We start from the raw sequence: 23340 nt of genomic DNA, 5'->3' as shown, positions 1-23340 counted from the left end.
AAGTAAAGAGCACGGGGCCGTGCATTACTGCACACTGACCTTACAGCTGGAGGTGACTACTGCCAATTCCAGGGCTACCTGCTGGCAGGGGTCAGAGCTGGCCATGCCCAGTCTACAAGTGCAAAGCATCCTGCGCAGGCATGCTGAGAACACTCCAAAGGGGTAGGAGGCCCTAGTGAGGCAGGTTTTTGAATTTTCATGTAAGGGTGCTGTTTTTCAGTAGTGGACCAGGACCATTTATTCCTGGATCTCCTTGGAAAATATCACTCTTTCAGGTCAAGACTCTTAGTCATTTGTCTACTCTGCTTAACACATGAGGAGTAGCCACTGCTCAAACTTTTGGAAACAAAATAGAAATATCTCCCTAGTACATTGCTGAGAATAATGTCTGACACATACCACATTATCATTAAATGTTTGTTAAATGAGTGATGGTAAATAGTTTTTACTTTTGGGGACATATGATCCCTTGCAACTGTTCAACCTGTATAATTTGCCTATACTGCAGGCATGTGTTGCTTACCAGTGGGGAGAGTACTGAGGAATGCATCAAGGAATTTAGTCCTTGTTCTAATGTTAGAGAGTTAACGACACCGACCTATGTGGTATAGGCTATACCCCTAGACTTTATGATACAGTCTACTGAGACCACTGTATTTTGGTCTGTCACTGACCAAAATGTCATTAAGCATCACATGACTATATGTCCTGGCAATTTCACTTTTAGGTACAGATCCAAGAGACATTAATGCATATGTCCACCAAAAAATGTACAAAAATATTTATAGTAGTCTATTCTTAATAACTCCAAACTGAAATTCACCCTAAAGCCCACCAATCCTGACTGGATCAATAAGTGGTGTTACATACATGTAATAGAATACTATATGCCAATGATAAAGGTCAAACTGCTATAGGCAACAAACTGAATGAAGCTCACAGACACAATGTTGAGGAAATAAAAAGACTCAGTGTATATATTGTATGATTTCATTTATAGTAAGTTCAAAACTACCCAAATTAATTTATGGCACTAGAGGTCAGATTTGTGGTTGCCTCTGAGAAGTATAACCTGGGCAGGTGGGAATGCGAGCAGACACAAGACTGTATCTTGATCTGGGTGAAGGTTTTAAGCTGTGCATTATTTATAGTAGTATTGCTGTGGACTGAATGTTTGTGTAATCCCCAATTCTTAAGTTGAAACCCTAATTCCCAATGTGATAGTATTTGGAGATGGGGACTTTGGAAGTAATTAGGTCAAGAGGACAGAGCTCCTCATGCAGCCCTTGTGAGAACAGATACAGAAGAGTCTTTCCTCTCTGTCTCTGTTTTCCCCTCCCTTTCTCTCCCTCATTCTCTTTCTTCTTCCCTTCCTATGTGAGAAAACAACCAGAAAGAGATTTCTCACCAGAACCCAACTATACTGGCATTCCCAGCTTCTAGAACTGTGAGAAATAAATGTCTGTTGTATAAACCATCCAGTTTGGCTATTACACCAGCCAGAATTGACTAAGACATATTTTTTTAAAAAATAAAAAAATTAATTGAAATGAAATTAAACGGACTAGCCCAGATAATCTCCATAAGATTACAGTAAAAACAATGTAAATTGCAGGAAGAGGAAAATCCAACACTACACATAATTACACGTTTATGGATATATATACATGCATGGCAAAGTATTAACATGGGCAAAAAGGATATACACCAGTTTCAGGATAGTGGTTACCTCTGGTGATAGAAGGGAACAAAAAGATTTAAAGGATTTAAATTTTAAAAAAAGGAATCGAATGTGGTAAAGTGCTAATATTTGTTACAATTGGGCAAAGAGAGAGAGCTTATTTTTCACACTGTTCTCTGTAATATGAAGTATTTTGAAATATTCATGATTCAAAAATGATTAATTATAAATGAAAATATAAAATCAATCAGTGTGGACAATGTATGTGCTTTGAAAAGCTTAGAAATGAGAAGCTGGTGGTTAGGTATTTCCGTTCCAGTTTTATGTTGCATCAGTATCTTTCTATATTTTGTTATTGTTGCACAATAGCAAGCTCTTCTTGATTCACAGAAAGACAGTTCTTACCAGTAAGTCTTCAAACAACTTGTCTTTGCAGTCTTCTGACATTCTTCATTGAAAATAATCCAGCAGCTTCAAAGAGGAGCAAACTAAGAATGTTGTTTCAAAGTTACATTACTTGTAAGATCTACCAACTGCTCACATTCTTAAACTGGTTCCGTTTCAAGGGGGTCAATAAGGGGCTCCTCAGTTTTTATTTTCCTTGTTCAGCAAAAAATACCTTGCACTATGAAGCAATCCGCAGCTACTGCAGCACGAGTTTGATCCCAGCCAGCCAGAGTGTTGATCCACGTGGCACAGCAGACCTCTCCTGTCTCGCTCGCTGCTCCCCTCAGCAGTGTATTTCGTCAGTCTGCCTGTTCTGCTCCCCACTCTGTCTCTGGTGAATCCTCTCACCCCCCCTCACCTCTGGCCTGTACCCCAGCTCTTGTGTGCATAAATAAATAAATCTTTTAAAAAATTATTTAGTTTTGATTTCACTGCTAACACCTTACCCTATTAAAATCTCAGTACTGCAATGCAGCTCCAGCCTGCTCAGGTTGTAAAAGTATCACTTAGTGAATTCAATTTAAATTTAATGCATTTAAAGAAAAGAAGTATTTCACTAATAACAGGTTTTCTTTAACTTGATAGAGAGTTATTCCTTTTCTCACTTGAAATGGTCATGCCAGAATCTTTCTTTGGCCTGAAAAGTAAAAACTAAATTCTGGGTCTCACTGCCCCCATTATTACAAGAACCCAAAAATGCCTGAAAAGCTTTCCCTGTGAAGGTTGCATCTCAGCATCATTGAAAGGCCATATACAAAGCATTTTGAGATGCTGACTTCTTGATAATGGCTGATGCTTGATGTATCATGTAATGACTTCACTTGGCACAGAACAGTTTCATAGAAGCCACTGTTCCCTCAGTATCCCCAACACTGTCAGCTCATTGCTGGAACTTCACCACTACATTTCTGCCAAACATTTCATGACATGGTAAAAAAAAAAAGCAAAAATTGAAAAAAAAATGCCCTTGTATTTGATTTTCTGAATGTATACATGGCAGAGGAGTGTGCTGAGGCAAGAAAGTGGGTCTGGCTTTACATTCCTGTTCTACCTCCGTTCCTTGTACAATCTTTGCAAATTGTTTAATTATTCTGAGTTTCAGTTTCTGGTCTATGAAATGGAGACAATGATGCTAATCTTCTGGGGTCCATGTCAGGTGAGTATAAGATAATTCCTGTAAAGTGGTCAGCATCCTTATCATGGACACATGATAAATGTGCAGTAAATGTTGGCTATTACTTTTATTTACTAAAATAGGTACTATTTGTTCACTGGTTTATAAAGATCATCAGTAACTTTAATCTTCAGATATCAAGTACTCCAGTAACTATGGAATACTTACTCTGTGACTAAGACAGAACAGATCCCTGCCCTCCAGGAACTTGTATTTCAAATGTATTTGTGCATTTGCAAATTTCTCTCTGGCAGTGGTTCTTGTTGCTTTTTCATCGAAGCCTGCTCTTTCAATGTTCTTGTCTTCCAATTACTAATTGGTCTTAATAGTAAGAGCTTGGGGTTTCCTAAGCTTTTCCTTAATAGTCTGTTCTTCGTGTGCAATGTGTTGTGTGTGGCACTGAAAATGCATTTTCATCACCGGACTTCTTTGCATATGTTTTTTTCAAAAACACGAAGCTGTTCATTTTCCATGGAATGAAACGAAAGCTGTTTTCATGCTCCACTGTATTTAGTTTCAAAATGGCTTTGTAACTTGGCAGGGTTTATAAAACTAATTTGCAAAATTTACTGCACAAAACGTATTTAGGACTAGGGTAATTTTTATTGCCATAAAAGGTGACATAAAAGGCAATTAAATATCAAGCTCTCCTGTCTTCAGGTGGTTTTGCGGGAGCATCTCGGCACACCACAGAATTGGTCTCAGGTGGGATATTTGACATTTTGGTCAAACATCATATCCTGATCAAATTCATTGCACTCATCATCCTCTTTTCTTCTTAAATGTTTTCACTTGTAAGCTCCACTTTGTTTTAAGGGTAACTGTTGAAGTCCACTTGAAGAAAACATTATACTAATATTCATTAGCTATTCAGGCACTCATATCTATTAGCTCTAGTAGGCTTGAATGAGATGTGCCTCAATGAAAGGGTAATATAAAGTAGTTATTGCATGTAGACATACACACCAGTTCATGCAAGAGAGCATGAACCCTATGGCCACCAATGTGTTTCCATTTGGAATTATGTTTGCCCATGAGTATTACTGAGTTTTAGACTTAGTTAAAAACATAGTTTTGAAAAAAAAAAATTGACGGACTATGTGTCTTGTTTCTGTAAAGAGATTTCTAGGCACAGTCAATGCCCTGCCCATTTTCTTTAGCCCGCCCTAAAGACCTGCAGCTTCAGTGGCGTTTCCTTTCATGGTGGCCTCTTCACCCCTCAAGCATCCGTGTCTCTTGCTTGAGGGCTTTCTTTGGCTTTTAGGAGCTGGTTCTGGAAGTTATCGCCCCCAGAAGCAACCATAACCAATGAGGGAGTAGCAGATTAATTCCCCAACGTCCTTAGCCCATGCCCAATTCTGAGGTGTACTTCACAGTCTCTCAGGGGCATTATGGGATTGAGCCCCTGTTGGCCTGTTGCCCCGAGCTTTAACCCATTCACCAACAAGCTCCACAGGCTGAGTCCTTTTCCTGCCTTACTTCTTCACCCCTTCCCCCTACTTCTTCAGATCACATCCCTCCAAAATTAGTTACAGCCAAGTCAATGACAACGGGAACCTAGAGTTAGAGCCTACTGATACACATTAAATGATGTGGAAAGGGGCCTCCCCGATGGCGCAGCGGTTGAGCGCTGGGTTGCGAAGCTGCCTGCGGCCTCTGCAGCGCCTGTTCGATCCCCGGCTGCTCCCTGGCCACCGGAGGAGGGTCCCGCATGGCGCGCAGACCTCTCCTGCTGCCCACTGCTCCCCTCAGCAGTGTACTTTGGTCCTTCTGCCTGCTCTGCTCCCTGCTCTGGCTCTGGTGAATTCTCTCACCCTCCCGCGCTTCTGACTGTACCCAGTGCTTGTATAAATAAATAAAATAAAAATAAATAAATATTTAAATGATGTGGAAAGGTGTGCAACTAACTGGTGAGGATATTGTAAGCACAAATTAAAGTGGCTGCCCTGTTCACAATAGTTCTACCACTTACCAGAGAGATGCTCCCTCTTCCCTTTTTAGTATATATTCTACGCATATACACACACACATACACACACAATTATATATATGCATATATATTTGTAATTTTATATATATATTTGTAATTTTAAAGACAAATTTTCAATTGAGATTTGAACCGAATGTTTGTGAAACCCCAGAAGCACATACAGCTTATGGAACCCGGTTGAAAATCTCCAGTTTAAAGTATATGACTGATAGTATGAGTGGGGAATAGCTTCAACCAGGCATAGGAATATTTCCATGGCAACGGTCACCATAGCGTCAGGTCTATGACAGAGATGGTAATGAGCTTGAGGGGAACAGTGTGTTTTCTTCCTGGTCCCCATTCCAGGAAATCCCAGAAATTTGCTTCGCATCTTGACAGAGGAAACCTGCAGGTTTCACATGAAAACGACCTCTTTGCTAAAAGCAGCCACATTTCGCCGGGCGTGGTGGCGCTCGCCTGTAGTCCCAGCTACTCGGGAGGCAGAGGCAGGAGGATCGCTTGAGTCCAGGAGTTCTGGGCTGCAGTGCGCTATGCAGATCGGGTGTCCGCACTAAGTTCGGCATCAATATGGTGACCTCCCGGGAGCGGGGGACCACCAGGTTGCCTAAGGAGGGGTGAACCGGCCCAGGTCGGAAACGGAGCAGGTCAAAACTCCTGTGCTGATCAGTAGTGGGATCGCGCCTGTGAATAGCCACTGCACTCCAGCCTGGGCAACATAGCGAGACCCTGACTCGAAAATAAAAAAAAAAATAATAATAAAAAAATAAAAATAAAAGCAGCCACATTTCCAGAATTCCAACCTCTTTTCTAAAGGAGGTTCTAAAATCCATGGGTCAGATTCCTAACAGCTTTGGTTCATCAGGTCTCCCAAGTTAACCTTACTGGCTCACATCCCCCAAAGTGCATACGGTCCCTGCTACTCAGTGAGAAAACAGTATAGCTCAGTGGTTAACTAAGCTTTTCCACCTACTAGCAGCATACTCCTGGGAAAACCTCAATTCCTTCATCTGTAAAGTGGGAATGAAAATAGAATCTACCTAGTTGGGTGTCTGTGACGATTTGGCAAATGATTGGAGCAAATGTTAAGAACTTAACATTAGTGCCATATTACTTTAAATAACTTTCTTACATCATGGATTAAATTTGAGGCTATAGTGTTTCTAAATTGGTAGCTGACCACCAAGCCTCAAAGGGAAAATATTCTCAACTCTGATTCGAGTAGCAAATGTGATCAAACACGACTGTTGCAGGAGCAGAGGCAACCAAAGCTCACATCTCAGCCTCAGGAACGGGACCTGTTTCTGAACTGTGTGAGAGAGCCCAAATTGCTAAAGCAAGATTCAGGGAAGCAGGACTGCAGCTCAGGCTGGTTCTTTCAGTGGCTGCCTCAAGCCTCAGGGGCAGGGCACCTGCCCCTCCCTTTGGGTGGTAGTGTTGCCAGGGCAGCCTGGCTTGTTGACTGTGCAGGGTTGCTGTTTGGGGCTGGTTGCTCAAGGTAATCCCTCCCAGGAACAGTACCCTGCTGGCGGCTCTGCAACCCAAAAAGGGATTTAGCAGTGACTAATAAGCTGTAAAGGATGCACACAGCTCCGAGAAAATCCATTCCCTAAAGGACTATGGTTGCAACTACTTTCACAGGGTGTTTCTTCACCTTTTAAGGCACAACATTAAGGTTCCCTGTCTGGAATGCCAGTGCCCCATGCTGTGATCTCCAGACAGGTCTTTTTTTCTGGTCAATCATGGAGACGTGACTGGTGCCTGAAATAGAAGAGGAACAAATCTCCTGAGAGTGCGTCTCCCACATGGGCCTTTCCTTGCATTGCAGGAGACCCATGCTCTCTTGGCATTTCTGCCTGCAGTTCAGATGGCCACAGATCTCACCCCCTTTTCCTTCCATTGGCCTAAAACTCCTGAGGCACTTCCTATGGCATGTCTCGCAGAACCTGGGAGTCCCCCAGACCTTTCCTACCTTCCTTCACCTCTAAACAGGTTACTGGGTCTCAGTTCTCTGACATCTGCTCCCTGCCGCTGCTCCAGTTCAGGCCCTCACTGCCCTTCCCTAAGTTGCTGCAGCGGACGGTCTGGTCTACCTGCCCCAGGCTTGCCCTCATGCAATGCTCCTCTACTCTCTTGCTAGAATGTTCTTTCCAAAATGTAAATATGATGTCAGCTCTCAGGTTAAAGTCCTTTACTGCCGCCACTCCTCTGCTCCCCGCCCCACTCTTACAGACTGAATGGTCCCAGTACTGTCAGACTTGAGTTGACCAAAAAAAGTCAGAAATCTGGATTTTTATGTGAATTCCCCATCCGTTTGTTTATTTTTAGATTTATTACATTTTACACATAAAAATTATAAAACATTGTAATAAATCTCTCACCCACTCCTGGCCCCCAATTCCCTACTTGAGGAGGTTATCCCTCTTATCACTTTCTTCTGTAGGCTTCACACACACACTTTTTTGTTACATAGATGGTAGCAAATCTTATTTATGTTGGTATAAAGTTTTAAACTCTGAGGGTGTCAGGCAAAACCCCCCTACATGGGTTATAAATCACATAGGCATGCATGTGATTTACGATCCACTGGACTGAAAACCCCCTTAAGATAGGGGTCCTTTATCCCGTGACCCTGTCCACATGGTGAGACACCTTGCACACAGTGGGCATCAATAAGTACACTGTTCTCCCACTGAGCCATTATTAAGCACCATGTGCCTTCTGCTGGATTTGTCGCAGACTTCCAGGTGAACTGTGATATAAGCAACCTCTGAGGAAACCCGGGAGGATTCAGTTAAGTCTCCAGACCTGTGGCAACATAACCAGAACACAGCTGTCTGAGGGTTCAGAACCTGCTGACCTCCCATTTTTCCTGGTTACCTGGGCCTACAACAGATGGACAGAAATAGCGAATCACTCCCTGTCCTCAGGCTCGCCCTAACCCAGTGTCTGCCTGTGCTGACGGCTCAGCCCGCGAGAGTGCTGACGCCAGCATTCCCAAGCCAGCTGTCATTTCCAGGAGCTGCATTCCCATTTCTTGCCCTCTACCAGGTCAAGGCAAGCCGGGACTGGACAGAAACCACAGGCCAGGCAGCTTGCTGACTCCTCCCGAGGCGCTGGGCTGGGCTGGGCTGGTGCTGGAATGAGTAAGGCCTTTTCAAGCTTCTTCATGTTGAGAGCAGACGCCTCGCTCAGGTGGCTTGGGCCCTCTCCCTCGCCTCAGCTAGACAGTGTTTGCACACTTGCCTGTGTTCAGAGGCCACTTCTGGCTGGTCAGCATGCACGATGGTTGCAGAACACGTGATGTTTTTCAGCTCATGAGGAAACATAACACACTCTTGTCACCATTCCTTCCCTCGTTCTCGGAGCAGTGACACACGACAGGTGGTTTTCGGAGGCAGCTGGCTCCCCTGGTTCAGAAGCAATCTTCCTGGGATGACTCCCCTTTTCCTCCCACTCAAGAGACCATTCTGGAATGCAAGTGGGTGAAAGTGACCCTGAGATTCACCTTGAATTTATTCTAATTGTATTGCACTATGAGCCTTACTTCCAAAGCTGATGTGGGCAAGACTTCTCATATTTTTGTTGTCCCAAGTTATCTTGGGCTCGGAGACTTCATGCTCTGGGCTGGCAGGAAAATAATGTTGGTGGTAGTGGGTTGGGAAGGCTATCCCATCCTCGAGGGATGCATAAAAATCTCGGGGGTCACAAGGTGCCTGGGAAGTGTGGACCAAGTCTGCTGCTGACACCCCCAGAGTGTCCCCTCAGAGAAGGAGGCCTACAGCAGCTTCCTTTCTAAGTTTCAAGTCTCAGCTTCCTATGCGGAGCTCTAAGGCTCCAGGGGACATGGTAAAACCTCTCCACAGAAGCCCTGCCCTCTCTCTGCCAGCTGCCACGGCGCTGCACATTACAGTCTGCAGTGTCGAGTCTACTCATCTCTAATCCTTCCCAGGCTCTAGGTTTCCAAAAATCCAAGCCAGGTTGTCTGTACAGAAACAACTACATTCAGCCCCCAGATCAAACCTCTCAGAGACAAGTCTGGCTTCCAGCTTGGAAAGGAGAAAGAAGATAAAGGAAAAACAAACCCCACAGTAATAGTTCAATGTATTACCTAAATTATCATCTAATTTATATGGGAATAAGTCAATTGCTCACAAAATTAAGAAACTGCCATCAGTCCATTATGCCTCACTGCACAGCTTCTGGAACACCACCATGGGTTTGCTCGAAGGCAGAGTAAAAAAATGTGCAAGATGACTGCCCTTACTCCTACCTTTTTCCCTTTACTCATGAATTGTTCTCAGAACAACAAAAAACTCTTCTCCCCAAAGAAGCAATTTCTAGCCTAGAAGACTATTAAATGTATTGCCCAGGGCACCAATGAACTGTACCAATTCTAGTCAGTGGTGAAAATGCAAGCGCCACTTCATTATGTAGTGAGCTATCTTGATTAAAGTGGAAGTGGAAAAATGGTAAAAGATTGTTTTTAATACTAAAACTAACTGCTCTGCTTAATTAGCACTTCCTTAGAAACAACCTTAGTTTTTCACATTAACCTGACTACTGGGTCCAGTCACTGACCAGAGCTGAATGGTGTCTGGTCTATGAGAGGTCTGAGTCGGTAATACGGTGGTTGGCTTTTAAAAGGTTGCTGCCTTCACATACTAGTATATATATTTGGGCAGGTGTGTAGTGAAGCACTTGCAGTAGCAAAATGGGAAACTTGAGGTTTGAGTTCTTCAGGACGTTTATTCCAGCTGTGCGCTCCCAGCAGCCGACCTCTGGGCTGAATCTGCAGCTGATCCCACTTCTGGGAACACAGGACAAAGGTGGCCCCAACCTCTGCTGTGGGCAATGACTCAAGTCCAGGGCAGAGCCTCAAAGCTGCTTCAGAGAGTATGCTGAACAAATGCTCAATACCACTCATACCTAAGAAATATGAATGCAAAGAAAAACCGGAAGTCATTTTTACCTATCAGATGAACAGTGATTCAAACTATTGATAATACCAAGTGTGGGTGAGCTGGCAGGTCAACTAGACTCATAAATAATTGAGAGCAGTAAAGATGGAACAATCTTTTCACTGGGTAATTTGTCAATGTCTATTTAAATTTTCAAATGATCATGCTCTTTCTCCTGGCAGTCCCATTGCTAGAAATTTATCACATGAATATACTTGCAAAGGTATGTCAAGAAAAGAAAAATGTACAAGTTTTTTTCCTGCAGAATTGGCTGCAGTAACAACAAACTAGAAACCAATTAAATGTTTCTCAATAGGGGTCCAACCTACCCCCCAGTTCAGTGACACTGAGTATGTTCAGAGTTGTACAAAACACCCCTAATTTAACTCCAAAACATTTTTATTACTTAAAAAAGAAAACCTGGGGCCTCCCTGGTGGCACAGCCGTTGAGCGCTGGATTGTGAAGCTGCCCACAACCTCTGCAGCACCGGTTTGATCTCCTGCCACCGGGGGAGGGTCCCACATGGCGCACAGACCTCTCCTGCCGCCCGCTGCTCCCTTCAGCAGTGTATTTCTTTGTCAGTCTGCCTGCTCTGCTCTCCCCTCTGACTCTGGTGAATTTTCTCACCCTCCCGCGCTTCTGACTGTACCCAGTGCTTGTATAAATAAATAAATCTTTGAAAAAGAAAAAAAGAAAACCTGTACCACCTCCATACCCTGGCAACGACTAATCAATCTTTTTGCCTTAATGGATTTGCCCAATCTAGACATTTCCTATAGAAGGAACCCCACAATACCTAGCCTTTGTAGCTGGCTTCTTTCACTTAGCACACTGATTTCAAGGCTGACCATGCTGTAGCATCGATCAGGAATTCATTTCCTCTTATGGATGAATAATATTCCATTGTACGGCTCTATCACATTTGTTTATCATTCATCAGTTGAGGGACATTTAGGTTGTTTCCACTTTTTGGCTGTTAGGAGTAACATTACTATGAATGTTCGTGTACAGTTTTTGTGTGGACATGTTTTTAAATCTCTTAAGAATTTTTAAATCACTTATTAATATTAAATGACACATAATTACGTGATAATGAAAAATGATACATAATTAAAATAATTCTTATTAAAGCAGGTTCCTAAGGGCAGCAAACCTGCTCACTCTTAGTAACTCAGATTTAATAAGAAACACTTGGTAGACCTAAAGTTATATATGACCTATTTGATCTCAGATTTTCCACGAATTTATGTCAACCGTGCACTGAGTTAGTCTGAATTAGTGAGCTACTACTTTTCTATCTCTAGCTAAAAAAAAATTAGGGCTGTTAGATGGTTTTTAAACATCCTCTTTATGTTCCAAAATGAAACTCTACCATTTTAATTTGACATACAGGCAGGGACTGGAGTCTCTTTTGGAATTTGAGATTTGATGTCAGTTTCTTGGAACACAGGACCTGGTTGGTTGCTATGCTGTGACTTACCTGCTTGGGATTACCTAATATCAGGTTTAATTAAAATAGGATGTGTTTGTTTAATGTTATGGATTATATAAAGACTTATTTATGTGGGTATTTGGGCCCACAGTTAAAGCTCCCACTACATAAAAACTCTACTGCAGGGTTCTTCATCACAGGCACCACTTCGCTTCAGGAAGGACCCTCCTCTTCATCTCCGCCCCCAACACCTGCTGCTGGCGTCAGTCACAAACCTCCTTGCCATCTTTCTGAGTCTGCCCATAGGGCTCATAAATTTAGGAAGGAAACAAGGTGCTTCTTTGGGGTGATTGCTACAGAGGCCAATTGTGGAGAAGAAACCACACTAATGAGAAAGCATAGATGTTTTCTCCAATGGAAAATTACAAGTTTGCTTGGTTTCAATCCTTGGTGCCAAGTCTTGGGTTCCTCATCACTGAATAGACTTCTTTCACTTGGCTTTCTCTTGGCCAGTATCCTGGCACACTATCAGAGGGGGAAATAATTAGAAGTGTCTTATAGGGATGAGAGCTCTGGTAACTTACCAGATGGGGATAATCAGGATATTCAAACAGTCCCTGACCAGACAGTAGCACTATTTGTCTCCTTGCCTACAAATACCATGCGGTGTCTCCTGAGACCTGGGAGAGCTGCAGGGTGTTGCTCAGTTTCCCTTCCTTTCAGGGGAGGGGGAGGGGGAGAGAGAGGAAGGGGAAGAGAGGGGAGAGGAAGCAAGAAAGTGGTTTTGCTTAAAAGATGGGCCACTGTGCTGGGGACACAGCTGGTGACAAAAGAAAGCAAGTGTCCTGCCTTATGGAGTGTTCCTTCCACTGGGGAGAAAGATAATCAACAGGGCAAGTAAGAAACACATGGCATGTTAGGGGGTGACAGGTAGTGTGGAGAAAAGAAAGAACCATGGACTTCTGGGAAGGAGGGAGAAGGGGCTGGTTTCAGTCAGTAAAATAGGGATAAGACAGGCCTCACTGAGAAGGTAACATTCAGGGAAAGACCTAAAGGAGGGGTGGGGGAGCCTGCCATCTGGTTAACGGGGCAGAGAAACAGCAACTGCAAAGTCCCCAAGGCAGGCATGCTCCTGCGTGTAACTGTGACCAGGAACAGCAAGGCCCAGGAGCTGAGCACAGTAGGTGAAGGGGAAACAGCAGCAAAGGAAGCTCCACGAGCACAGCTCTGTTGACACGTGATGCCTTAGATCCCACTTGGAGTGAGACCAAAAGTCCAGGATGAGCTGGAGCAAAGGATGATGGGATCTGACTGATACTTAAACAGCCTGGTGGCTGCTGTATTGGGTATCCTAGAGAGGGGCTTGGGGTGGGGTGGGGGTAGGGGGAACAGCAAGGAGTTAACTGTGAGCCTCCAGGTGGTCACAGTGGGAGTGAGACACAGTCAGGATGCAGAAATGATTTGAAGATTGAGTCAAGAGGATTTTCAGACTGGATGTGGGATGAGCGAGAGAGACGTCAACAGGTTTGACCTGAGCTACTGAAAAAATGCTGCCTTCTCCTGAATCAGAGAAAACTTCAAAAGGGGGTGCCTGGTTTACAGGCACAAGGTGATGTCCAGGAGATATCTAAGTGGAAATATCAGCAGGAAGTTGAATGCAGAGGTCTGGTGTTCAGAATAAGCCCAAATTGGACCCAAACCAGAGTTTGTCCACACATAAAGGGTGCAAGTCACAAAACTGGTTGAGATCCATCTCCAAGGGAGCAAACCAGAGAAAACAAAAGGTCTGGAAGGGAACCCTGAGCCCTCAGGAGGACAGAGCAAAGGAGACTGAAAAGGAGCAGCCAGAGTGTAGTGTCCTAAAAGCCAGGGCAGAAAGGATTTCGAGAAGGCAAGAGGGTCAGCTGTATGTGTGTGCTACCTTTTTACAGCTGTACGTACACACATACTGCACATGCACACAGGGAGTTTTATTTAATTTTATTAGGGTATTGTATTCTGAAGCCCAAGAATCTCTCCTCTTGATCTTGATTGATTTTTTATCTACACACAGGGATGTTTCAGACCAATGGTATTATACTACATAAACAGATGTGTAACTCAATTTCCTTCCCACTAAATCTCTTGGGAATAGTCACACAGCATTGCCTGCTCCATTATTTCATGACTGCATGCAATTTATTATATGCACATGCTATAATTAATGCTTGCCTATATTTTTCCCAGTGAAAAGAATTCTAAATGACACAGCAATGGGCACCTTGCATTCACCTGCACGATCATCTACTTGGGTAAGTCCAAGAAGGGGGTGGATGGTATGTGGGTGGGGGGGCACTGCACTGAAAAATGGGCTCTTTATCTGTCCTGAGTGCAGTCTCCTTCCTAGACAGCTCCAACCAGCTAAGGGATATTCAATGTGGAACAACCACTGACCTTAAGAGAGGCCTGCTGGGATATCATGTCAGGCGGACCCGCTTCTACAGGGGCCCCTCTGAGCACAGAGAAGTCACAGGGCAGTTGACTGGGCAACTGCTGTTAGAAATCGGGCAGAGGTTTGAATCAAGCCAGAGAAGCGCACGACAGGAAGCAATCTGTTCGTACCAACTCTCAGCTTGACAGATGGAGCTGAGAGTAAAAACGACCCCTATTTTCACATAGAGCACAACTTTCCAGGGCTGCAGGCCATGATGAGCTTATTACGTCAAGAGCAAAGGCAGCAGACAGAGGCAGATGTGTCTGTTGTGAAAAGACTGTAATTAACTCCAAATCTCTCTCCACATTTACTTTTGCTGGCTGGATTTGTCATTTTGCTGTTAGGACAAGCCTACTACATACCTCAAATTTTTTCCCTTTACCTTGTTATTCTGAGCCAGAGCATGACTCTATCACCTGTCTGGGCATATTCTGTCTGGGATGGTGTCAGGATGTCCTGCTCATTCAAAGTTAACCCTGAAAATAACCTCTACTGTCTGCTAGGCCACTGGCTATTGGCTGCTGGGAACTGTAGGGGCATTAAGAGACAATGTGTCTAGTCAATATATTAGTCACATCAGTCCTCAAGTGTAACTTGAGGGAAGCTTTGGAAACTCATGAGAAGCTTTCGATTAAGAAGGAAAATAAGGACAAGCATATTGCTGTGCCTTAGATCTGTTTATTCCAATTCTGGGTGGGTCTATAGATAGCATTCACCCCACAAGTCAGGACACTGCTGGTGCTTGCCCCACACAGAAACAATAGGTTGGTGCCACTCATCAGGAAGACCTAGACCCTGACATGAGGGTCTTCACCATGAAGCCCACAAGAGCGTATCTGATAGACTAAAGTTTTAGGTAATTGTAGATCTGCGTGAATTGGCTGCCAGCTCCTCAGTGTTGCAGCCCACAGTGTCCCGACTCAATGTCCCTCATGCCACTGACTCAGGCAACACTATTTCTGCCCTGCTGCTCCATGAGCACTGCCCAGTCCAGTCAGGGGTCCACAAAGAAGTTTTTATTGTATGTCATGCTGGAAACAAAGGTCATTTTACCCCAAGGACATAGTAAGAAGAAGGCAACCTAGAGCATTTATGCCAAATTCCATCCCTTAACTGGCCAGACTTCTTAGTACTATGGAGTACTTGACTCCACACCCGTAAGCCTGCACCATGCACGAAACCAGAGCCTGACCTTTCTGCGCCCTGGCCTGGCCTCTCCTCAGAACACCATGTAGCAGTGTTCTGCTGTGCTGACAATGTCACTCTGGTCCTCCAGGAGCTCCAGCACCTGCCGCAGCACGGCTTCACTCAGGCTGGGGCTTAGGTTCAGGCGGGCACAGGCCAAGATGTGCAGGAAGTGGCAGCCCTTCTCCATGTCTGCAAGAAAGAGGTGGTTAGCTGAGCTTGGGCACACCTGTGAGAACCCCTCTCTCTGCCTCAGTCCTCCCCCTCCAGAGTTCTTGAAACAGAGGCTACATTTTATTAGGGTCCCCAGGTTAATTCTATGCATATTAGGTTGGAGATGTACAGGAAGATCTGATCAGCAAAAACAAAACAAATCTGTCCACAGGCACCTAATTTCACCACAGTGACATGAATCTACTGTCAGGGATGCAGGACTTTAACCTTCAAGAATCCCCGATCAATGATTTTATATCCATAACAGGCTGGATTTTTAGTGTTTGATGACTTTGTCTCTCATGAAATTACATGTATAAGTACCTGTATTCAGTGCTGGACACCCAGCTTCCCATCCAAGCTTTCCTGAGACTGATAGCAAAGCCACTTTAGAGCCACCTCCATATTCTGTCCCTTAAGTCTTGATTGATGGAACCACCATGGTGAAGAAGGGACTCCTAGCTAAGTCCTCTTCTCCTACCTTTCTGCCCAGGCTTCCTACAAGTCTCATCTGTGATGACTGGGTTCTAACAAACTCTTTCCCTCCACCCAAACTAACACCACTTGTTATACAGTAATAAAAGTTTAGGGTTATTCTCTGAAGAGGAAATGCAAATGGCCAACAGGCATATGAAAAAATGTTCAACATCACTTGTAATCAGGGAAATGCAAATCAAAACTACCATGAGATACCATCTCACACCAGTGAGAATGGCACATATTAAAAAAACTAGCAACAACAAATGTTGGCGAGGTTGTGGAGAAAAAGGAATTCTCCTGCACTGTTGGTGGGAGTGCAAACTGGTCCAACCACTATGGAGAGCTGTGTGGAGATTTCTTGACCTACTAAACATAGAGCTTCCATATGATCCAGCAATTCCACTCCTAGGTATTTACCCAAAGGACACAGAAACATCAACTCCAAAGAGCACCTGCACCCCTATGTTTATAGCAGCACTATTTACAATAGCTAAGCTTTGGAAACAGCCCAAATGCCCAAAAATAGATGACTGGATCAAGAAGATGTGATACATATACACCATGGAATATTACTCAGCATTCAAAAAAGATAAACACATGCAATTTGCAGCAACATGGATGGCGCTGGAAGGGATCATGCTCAGCGAAATAAGCCAGAAAGAAAAAGAAAAATACCAGATGGTCTCACTCATAGCAGGAATCTAGAAAACTTAAATAAGGGACCAGAAAAATGAATATCTATAAGAAAGTGAAAATCATAATCAACAAACAACTATGAACCGCAGACACTTAATGAGGGGAGGGGGGTGTGGGGGGGAGGGGTTGGGGTCAAAATAAAGGGGTTGCAATTGTTTGGGGAATATAAAAATATAAAAAAAAAAAGTTTAGGGTTAGTACCCTCTTTCCTGGCTGAAATCAATGATTTAGAATAGTGGTGTGCACGCTGAAGGTCAAGGTCACAGGATTATGGAAATCAATTGGGTGGATTGTGATTAACATTCTTACCAGACTAAGATAGGCTAGAAATGGAGACTACAGAATGAATTGCATTATAGTTTAAGTATATTTTGTGACACTTTATATATAAATATACATACATATATAACTTATATCTATCTGTACATTTAATTATATCATTTACTGGGTCGTGATGTAAAATGTACTCGTCAAAGTCAAACCTCATTCCTATAGACAAACTTCCCCAGTTGTCACTGTAAAGGCCGAGAGCAGGGCTGGACTCAGCTTCTCACTATTCAGTCCCAGGACCTGGCACACAAGCTGCTCCCACAGTGACTGATGGTTGTGCTCAGATGGCAGTGTTTTTGGTGAAGCCTGGGTTTGGGATTTGATGCACCTTTGTGGCCTTGGGCAAGACACTGCATCCTCAGATTTCAGTCTGGCTGGGGGCAGGGGTGGGGTCTCTCTGAGATCCTCTCAGCTCTGAGGGTCAGAGGTCAGAGGCAGTGCTCTTGGGTTAACAAAGACTTGCTGAATTCTGCCCTCTAGTGGCTACATCCACTCATTACTCCTTCCCACTGGGGTGATGAAACTTATGAAACTTCCCACTGGGGTTATGAGACCACCTCCACTGGTATCCACAGTTTTAGGCTGTTTTCTCAACATTCATTTGAAAAAAACTTCCTGAACACCTAACTACATGGTAGCACTGAGCAAGGGGGAGAGTAGAGAGTGCCGGGTGGAGAGCTCAGTCATGTCCAACAGGCCTGATCCAAGTTCTGGCCCTAGAACTGGCAAGGGGATGCTGCCTCTCGGTTTGTTTCCTCCTCTGTAAAATGCGAAAGACAGTCACCTGGGCCACCTCCACTGGGTGACAGGCGCTTCTTACATGGAGAACCACTAGGACCCCACCATCCAATCCAGGCCCAATGAAGATGCACATAACCAAGTCACTGCTCTAAAGCTCTTCCGAGAAGGGGCGAAGGAGGAGGGAGGGAAGGAAGGGCTCCACTCAAAGTGGCCCTGCACACAGTAGAGGGAACGCCAGGAGCCTCAGCACCACTTGTTTTTTTCTTAGTTTTGTAAGGGTTGGAATACTCAGGAGTGTACATGGGACCCAAAGCCACGATGCTGACTGTCCCAAAGCCTTAAAACAATTTCTTCAGAAAGGCTGTTTTGTGTTCCGGGTTATTTGGGAAGACTATTCACAAGGTGACTTTCCAGAAACATGGGGGACATGAATACGGATTCTTTCTGTGAGAAATTATCCCCAACAGTGAAAGTGGTGAAGGCCAGCAAGTGGCTCTCCAGAGGTTAGCACATGGCGCAGGGGACAAACGCGAAAGCCAAAGGCAGACACAGCTCTTATGGTACATCTCAAAGAGCAGTGCACGTGCCTCATGTTTTTCCTAGTACTTCTGCAATCACCTCATTTGATTCTATACCTCGTTATCAGAAGCCAAAAACAGACCCAAATATCAAGATAAATTTCAGAAGTGGAATTGTTACATCATATAGCAATTAATTTTTTTTTTTTTGAGTAATGGCAATTCAAGTTTCCTCTGCTATCCAAAAGTAGAATGTTCTTAACTGGTTTGATTTATATCAAATAGGAAGTTCTACTTTCAGATAGCAGGGAAACCAATAATGTTTTCTAGTGTAGATGAACCATTTGATAATCCCGTTAACAGTGCACAAGGGTTCCAATTTCTTGACACCCATGCTAACACTAGTTATTTTCTATTTTCCACTAGTCATCCTAATGGAAGGTATTTTATTCTAGTTTTGATTTGCATTTCCCTAGTGATCAGTGATTCTGACCATTTTCTCATGTGTTTATTGGCCTTTTGTATATTTCTAGAAAAATGTCTATTCAAGTCCTTTGCACATTTTTAAATTTTTTTGGTTAATGTTGAATTTTAGGAATTCTCTGTATAGGCTGATATTTCCTTTGCAGCAGATTCCAATGGTATTCCTATGAGGTACTTTTATTGGCAAACTCAGGTACCCTGCTCCAGAATTCATCTCAGAGTAGTTTACTAGTTTCAGGGGATTGGCTTATGATTTTTAGAAGTTCCCATTTACAGACCGCGGGCAAAGCCTATCTACCTTAATATATGGACTCACCAAAGTAGGAGCTCGCCTGTGGTTAGATGCAAATATAAAACTTCCCACTTACGGACTTCAAGGCCAATGAAGTTGTTTAGTTCTTTCAAGAAATGAAGTCTGCTTTTATTTGCCTCACCAGAAACTAAGATTATTTCAACCTGTGCTTTTCCTAAGTGTAGGTCAAAAGAAGAATCTGGTCAGGTCACCAGATTAGGACGAATGCAGGAATAATAAGAGCACATTTCACTGCTCTTAAAAGTTCCTTAAATTGTGGATAGACAGGTTTTCCCCCCAACTACAAGACACTTGTCCTTATTTTTCTGCATGGAAATAATAGATGGATTTAAGGGCCTCCCGGGTGGTGCAGCGGTTGAGCGCTGGGTTGTGAAGCTGCCCGTAGCCTCTGCAGCACCAGTTCGATCCCCGGCTGCTGGGTGAGGGTCCCACATGGCAGGCAGACCTCTCCTGCTGCCTGCTGCTCCCCTCAGCAGTGTGTTTTGTCATTCTGCCTGTTCTACTCTCTGCTCTGCTCTGGTGAATTCTCTCACCCTCCCGCACCTCTGACTGTACCCAGTGCTTGTATAAATAAATAAATAAATAAATAAATCTTAAAAAAAAAAAAAAAAAAAAAAGAATGGAAATGTGTCTAACCCTTAAAAAAAAAAAAGTAGGTGGATTTAGTTTAAGATCTGTTATCACACTCCTCTTGGATCTGACCCCATCAGTACTTAAAGGCTAAGCAGAGCTGCATACCATACCCCCAAGGGCTAGAGACCTTGTCCAGCTCCACCCACTGATTCAGCCTGGAACACACAGGTCCTTGGGGATGTATGGGCTGCAAGGACTGGATGTGACCTTCTTCTTCTTTTTTTTTTTTAATATACTCTTTTTAAAAAAGATGTATTTATTTGTACATATAAGAACTGTGGGGCCTCCCCAGTGGCGCAGCAGTTGAGCACTGGGTTGCGAAGCTGTCCGCGGCCTCTGCGGCGCTGGTTCGATCCCCGGCTGCTCCCCGGCCACCAGAGGAGGGTCCTACATGGCGCGCAGACCTCTCCTGCCGCCTGCTGCTCCCCTCAGCAGTGTACTTCGGTCCTTCTGCCTGCTCTGCTCCCCGCTCTGGCTCTAGTGAATTCTCTCACCCTCCCACGCTTCTGACTGTACTCAGTGCATGTATAAATAAACAAACAAACAAACAAACAAACAAACAAATAAATAAATACATGCCTCTTTAAAAAAAAAAAAAAAGAATTGTGGTGTAAACCAGACGTGTGGGGGGATGAGGGGATTCACCAGAGACAGAGTGGGGAGCAGAACAGGTGGATCTACTGAAATACACTGCTGAAGAGAGCAGCGGCTGAAGAGAGCAGCGTGGGAGACAGGAGAAGTATGCTGCACCATGTGGGTCACCTCCCTGGCCAGCTGGGGATCAAACTCACACTGCAGTGGTGGGCGATAGCTTGACAGTACTGTGTCTTTAACCCCTGTGCCTCCAGGGAGGCCCTGGATGTGAACTAGTCTGGAGAAAAGGAGAGCAGGACAAGGACCCTGTGGTTATTAGCAAATCTCCCCTTTCCTGTGCATGTCATTTGTTGACACCTGCCAGTATTTGTCATTAGCATATGGTTGCAAAAGGTAAACTATGAAATGTCACCTTAAAGACTAGTCAGTTTACACAGGATAAAGATAGGATTAATGCTTTCTTCTCTTTCTAAACTCATGTGAAAATGCATGTAATGACTTTTGTCAAACCATCTACAGTTTAAATTTCCAACCACTAGGGGCTGACCTAACTCTACTAAAACCAATTATTTTCTAAACCATTTCTTTTGCAAATTAGCAGATTCCAAGATGACTGAATCATATTGTTCATAAACTGTAGTGTCTAGAATCATTCCTCCCCACACCAAAGGGCTTAATGTTAGATGAGAGGAAAATGTCAGGTTTGGGTTCAATGATAAAGGGCAAGAATGGGACAAGAAATAACAACTCAGAGAGAACATGACAACCAGATGACATTAAAAAGTCCTAACCTAGTGGCTTACCTCACTATATCAGAATCACTCGAGGAGCTCACCTGTCTAGCCCCTATCCTTTCCCAGGTGAATCAGAATCCCCAGAGCTGGGATCTGAGCTCTGTGTATATAAACAAGTGCCAAGGTTGAATCTTATGAGCAGTCAAGGTCCGGATAAGCCATGCAAACCTAACGCTCACTTTAGAGAAGGGAAACCCGGGGCTCAGAGGTGCAGGCATCTTGATCAGACCTGTTTACAAGTGATGATCAGGGGAGCCCCAGTTTCCTGACTCTCCATCCAGTGCTCTCTGAGTGGGAAGATGCCAGGCACCACCTGTCCACTACAGCACTTACGATTTGGTTTCTGGCACTCTTCTTGAATGATACAGTGGATCTTTCTGTGCAGTTCTTTGTCTTCTCTGGTTACCTAAACAGGAAAAGAAATTTGGAGAGAAAGTGTTCTTAAGTAACACAGAGGTTGTATCATCCAGACCTGCAAATTATTATTTAGGACAGTTCTTAAAGATTTCATAACAATTATTATCCCTATAGCAACAATGTGGTTTTTGATAGTCAGCCTATGGAATTCCATACTCTGTAAGGAACAACTTTCTTTTTAAAATGTTCATCAGACAGTCACAAAATTTTCTTATTTGTTGTTAGATTTGTGATGAAGACACAAGTGATAGCTTCTGACCTCCACCTCAGGTCCCCTTTTTTTACGGGATTGGCCACCAATCTTGTGTGTCTGGTTAATTTTCTTCCTTCTCCCAACCACAATAAAAAGTAAAATAAATTTAAAAATTAAGGAAAAACTAGGAAGAGAGTAAATCTTGCTGATCCACTGAAACACTTGCTGTTCTCAAAGGTGAACAAACATAACTAGTCCCTTTCTTAACCAGTTCAGGTTAAGAGGAGAGTAGAAACCAAATGGGTTTTGTCTTTAATAGTAAATCTAACAATAAAAAAAGAAAGGGAAAAAGAGTAAGGAAGGATGGAAAAGAGGAAAGAAGGGGGAAAAATGAAGCACATAAACAAACTCATCTATCAGGAATGCTCGTCTAACTGGATTTAAAGAATGGCCAGATTTAAGAAAGAAGATAGTGATAGCGCCTACCTTCTCCCAACTCACACGGTTACCATAAAGATTAAGTGACGTGGTGTGGGGGAGAGCTGAAGGCTGGACAGCAAAGGCTGGACAAACACAAGTTATTATGAGACTATGGTAACTATTTCCCTGAGGCAAGGCCCTCAGGAAAACAGAAACCCACAAGGCCAGGGAGGAGGTGGAGGGGAAGTCAGAAAAGGGAGATGGCTCTGCTGAGAAGAGGCATTGTCATCAATGATCCATCACCCCATTCCAGCTCAGCCTGATTCACAGGAGGAAGTGCCTCAGCCCTGCCACACCTCGCCCTGGACCGCTGCCATGTCCTGCTGCTCCTCAGAACAGTTGCTTTCTACAGACCCAGAGGCACCCCCAGGGGGATGTAACTGGGAGCAGATTAAAGTGCGCAGCCCAGCATAGCTTCTCCTAGCCCACAGAGCCGAGGCACCCATCAGGCCTCCTCATCCCAGGAGGACGGACACCACACTCACCCTGCAACAGACTGGAATACCCCTTTTGAGAGTTGTTCAGAGAGTCTTTTAAAAGTATCCTAACTTCTGAAAACTCTAAAACGGGGACTCACTAGAGTAAATCAACACCAAGAAAAAGTTCTATTAAGGTAAACTTCTCAGGAATCATGCCTGTAAATAGTGAGGCTTCTGGGGCTCCTCAGAGTTCTGATCTGTTTCTAGGAGAATCTGGTTACTGAAGCCACAAAACACTACCAATGCCAACGGTCATGAGACCCATTTTCAGCTTGGCCCTTCCAATATTAAAGGTCGACAATGAGAGGGAAACTTTAACTCTGAGAGTCTAGGCAAGCAAGCACTTGTTCTCCTACCCCCAACCCACCATGGGAGTGTCAATAGGTACAGCCTTTTGGATAGACAATCAGACCAAAAACTTAAATGCACATGCCCTCTGCTCCAACAATTCCTTTTTTAACAGCCAATCTCATAGAAAAGTTTATATAAGTTCACAAAGACAGTTGTGCAAAAATAGCAATACTATTGTCAGAGCAAGTTAGAAACAATATAAATGCCCATCAGAAAGAAGTGGTTAAAAGCATATGGCAAGTTCCTATAATGTGGAATGCCATTCAGATGTTAAAAAGAATGAG

General features: G+C 43.8%; 1 protein-coding gene across 1 annotated transcript in view; it reads right to left on the bottom strand.

The window, feature by feature from the left end:
• Nucleotides 1–15375: 15375 nt before the first annotated feature.
• STN1 (STN1 subunit of CST complex) overlaps nt 15376–23340 on the bottom strand; it is a gene marked incomplete at its 3' end in the record, with an annotated part of 29111 nt that continues 21146 nt past the window's right edge. The window contains exons 8-9 of the mRNA XM_084244647.1: nt 21470–21542; nt 15376–15533 (exon numbers count right to left, since the gene is read on the bottom strand). Of these exons, the coding sequence (XP_084100773.1) occupies nt 15376–15533; nt 21470–21542 (231 nt within the window). The remainder of the gene's footprint in view (nt 15534–21469; nt 21543–23340) is intronic.

Source organism: Talpa europaea (genome assembly GCF_964194135.1).
Source record: "Talpa europaea genome assembly, chromosome: 10".
NCBI lineage: Eukaryota > Metazoa > Chordata > Mammalia > Eulipotyphla > Talpidae > Talpa > Talpa europaea.
The sequence above is the reverse complement of the archived record's forward strand: the minus strand, read 5'-3'. Positions and strand labels throughout refer to the sequence as shown.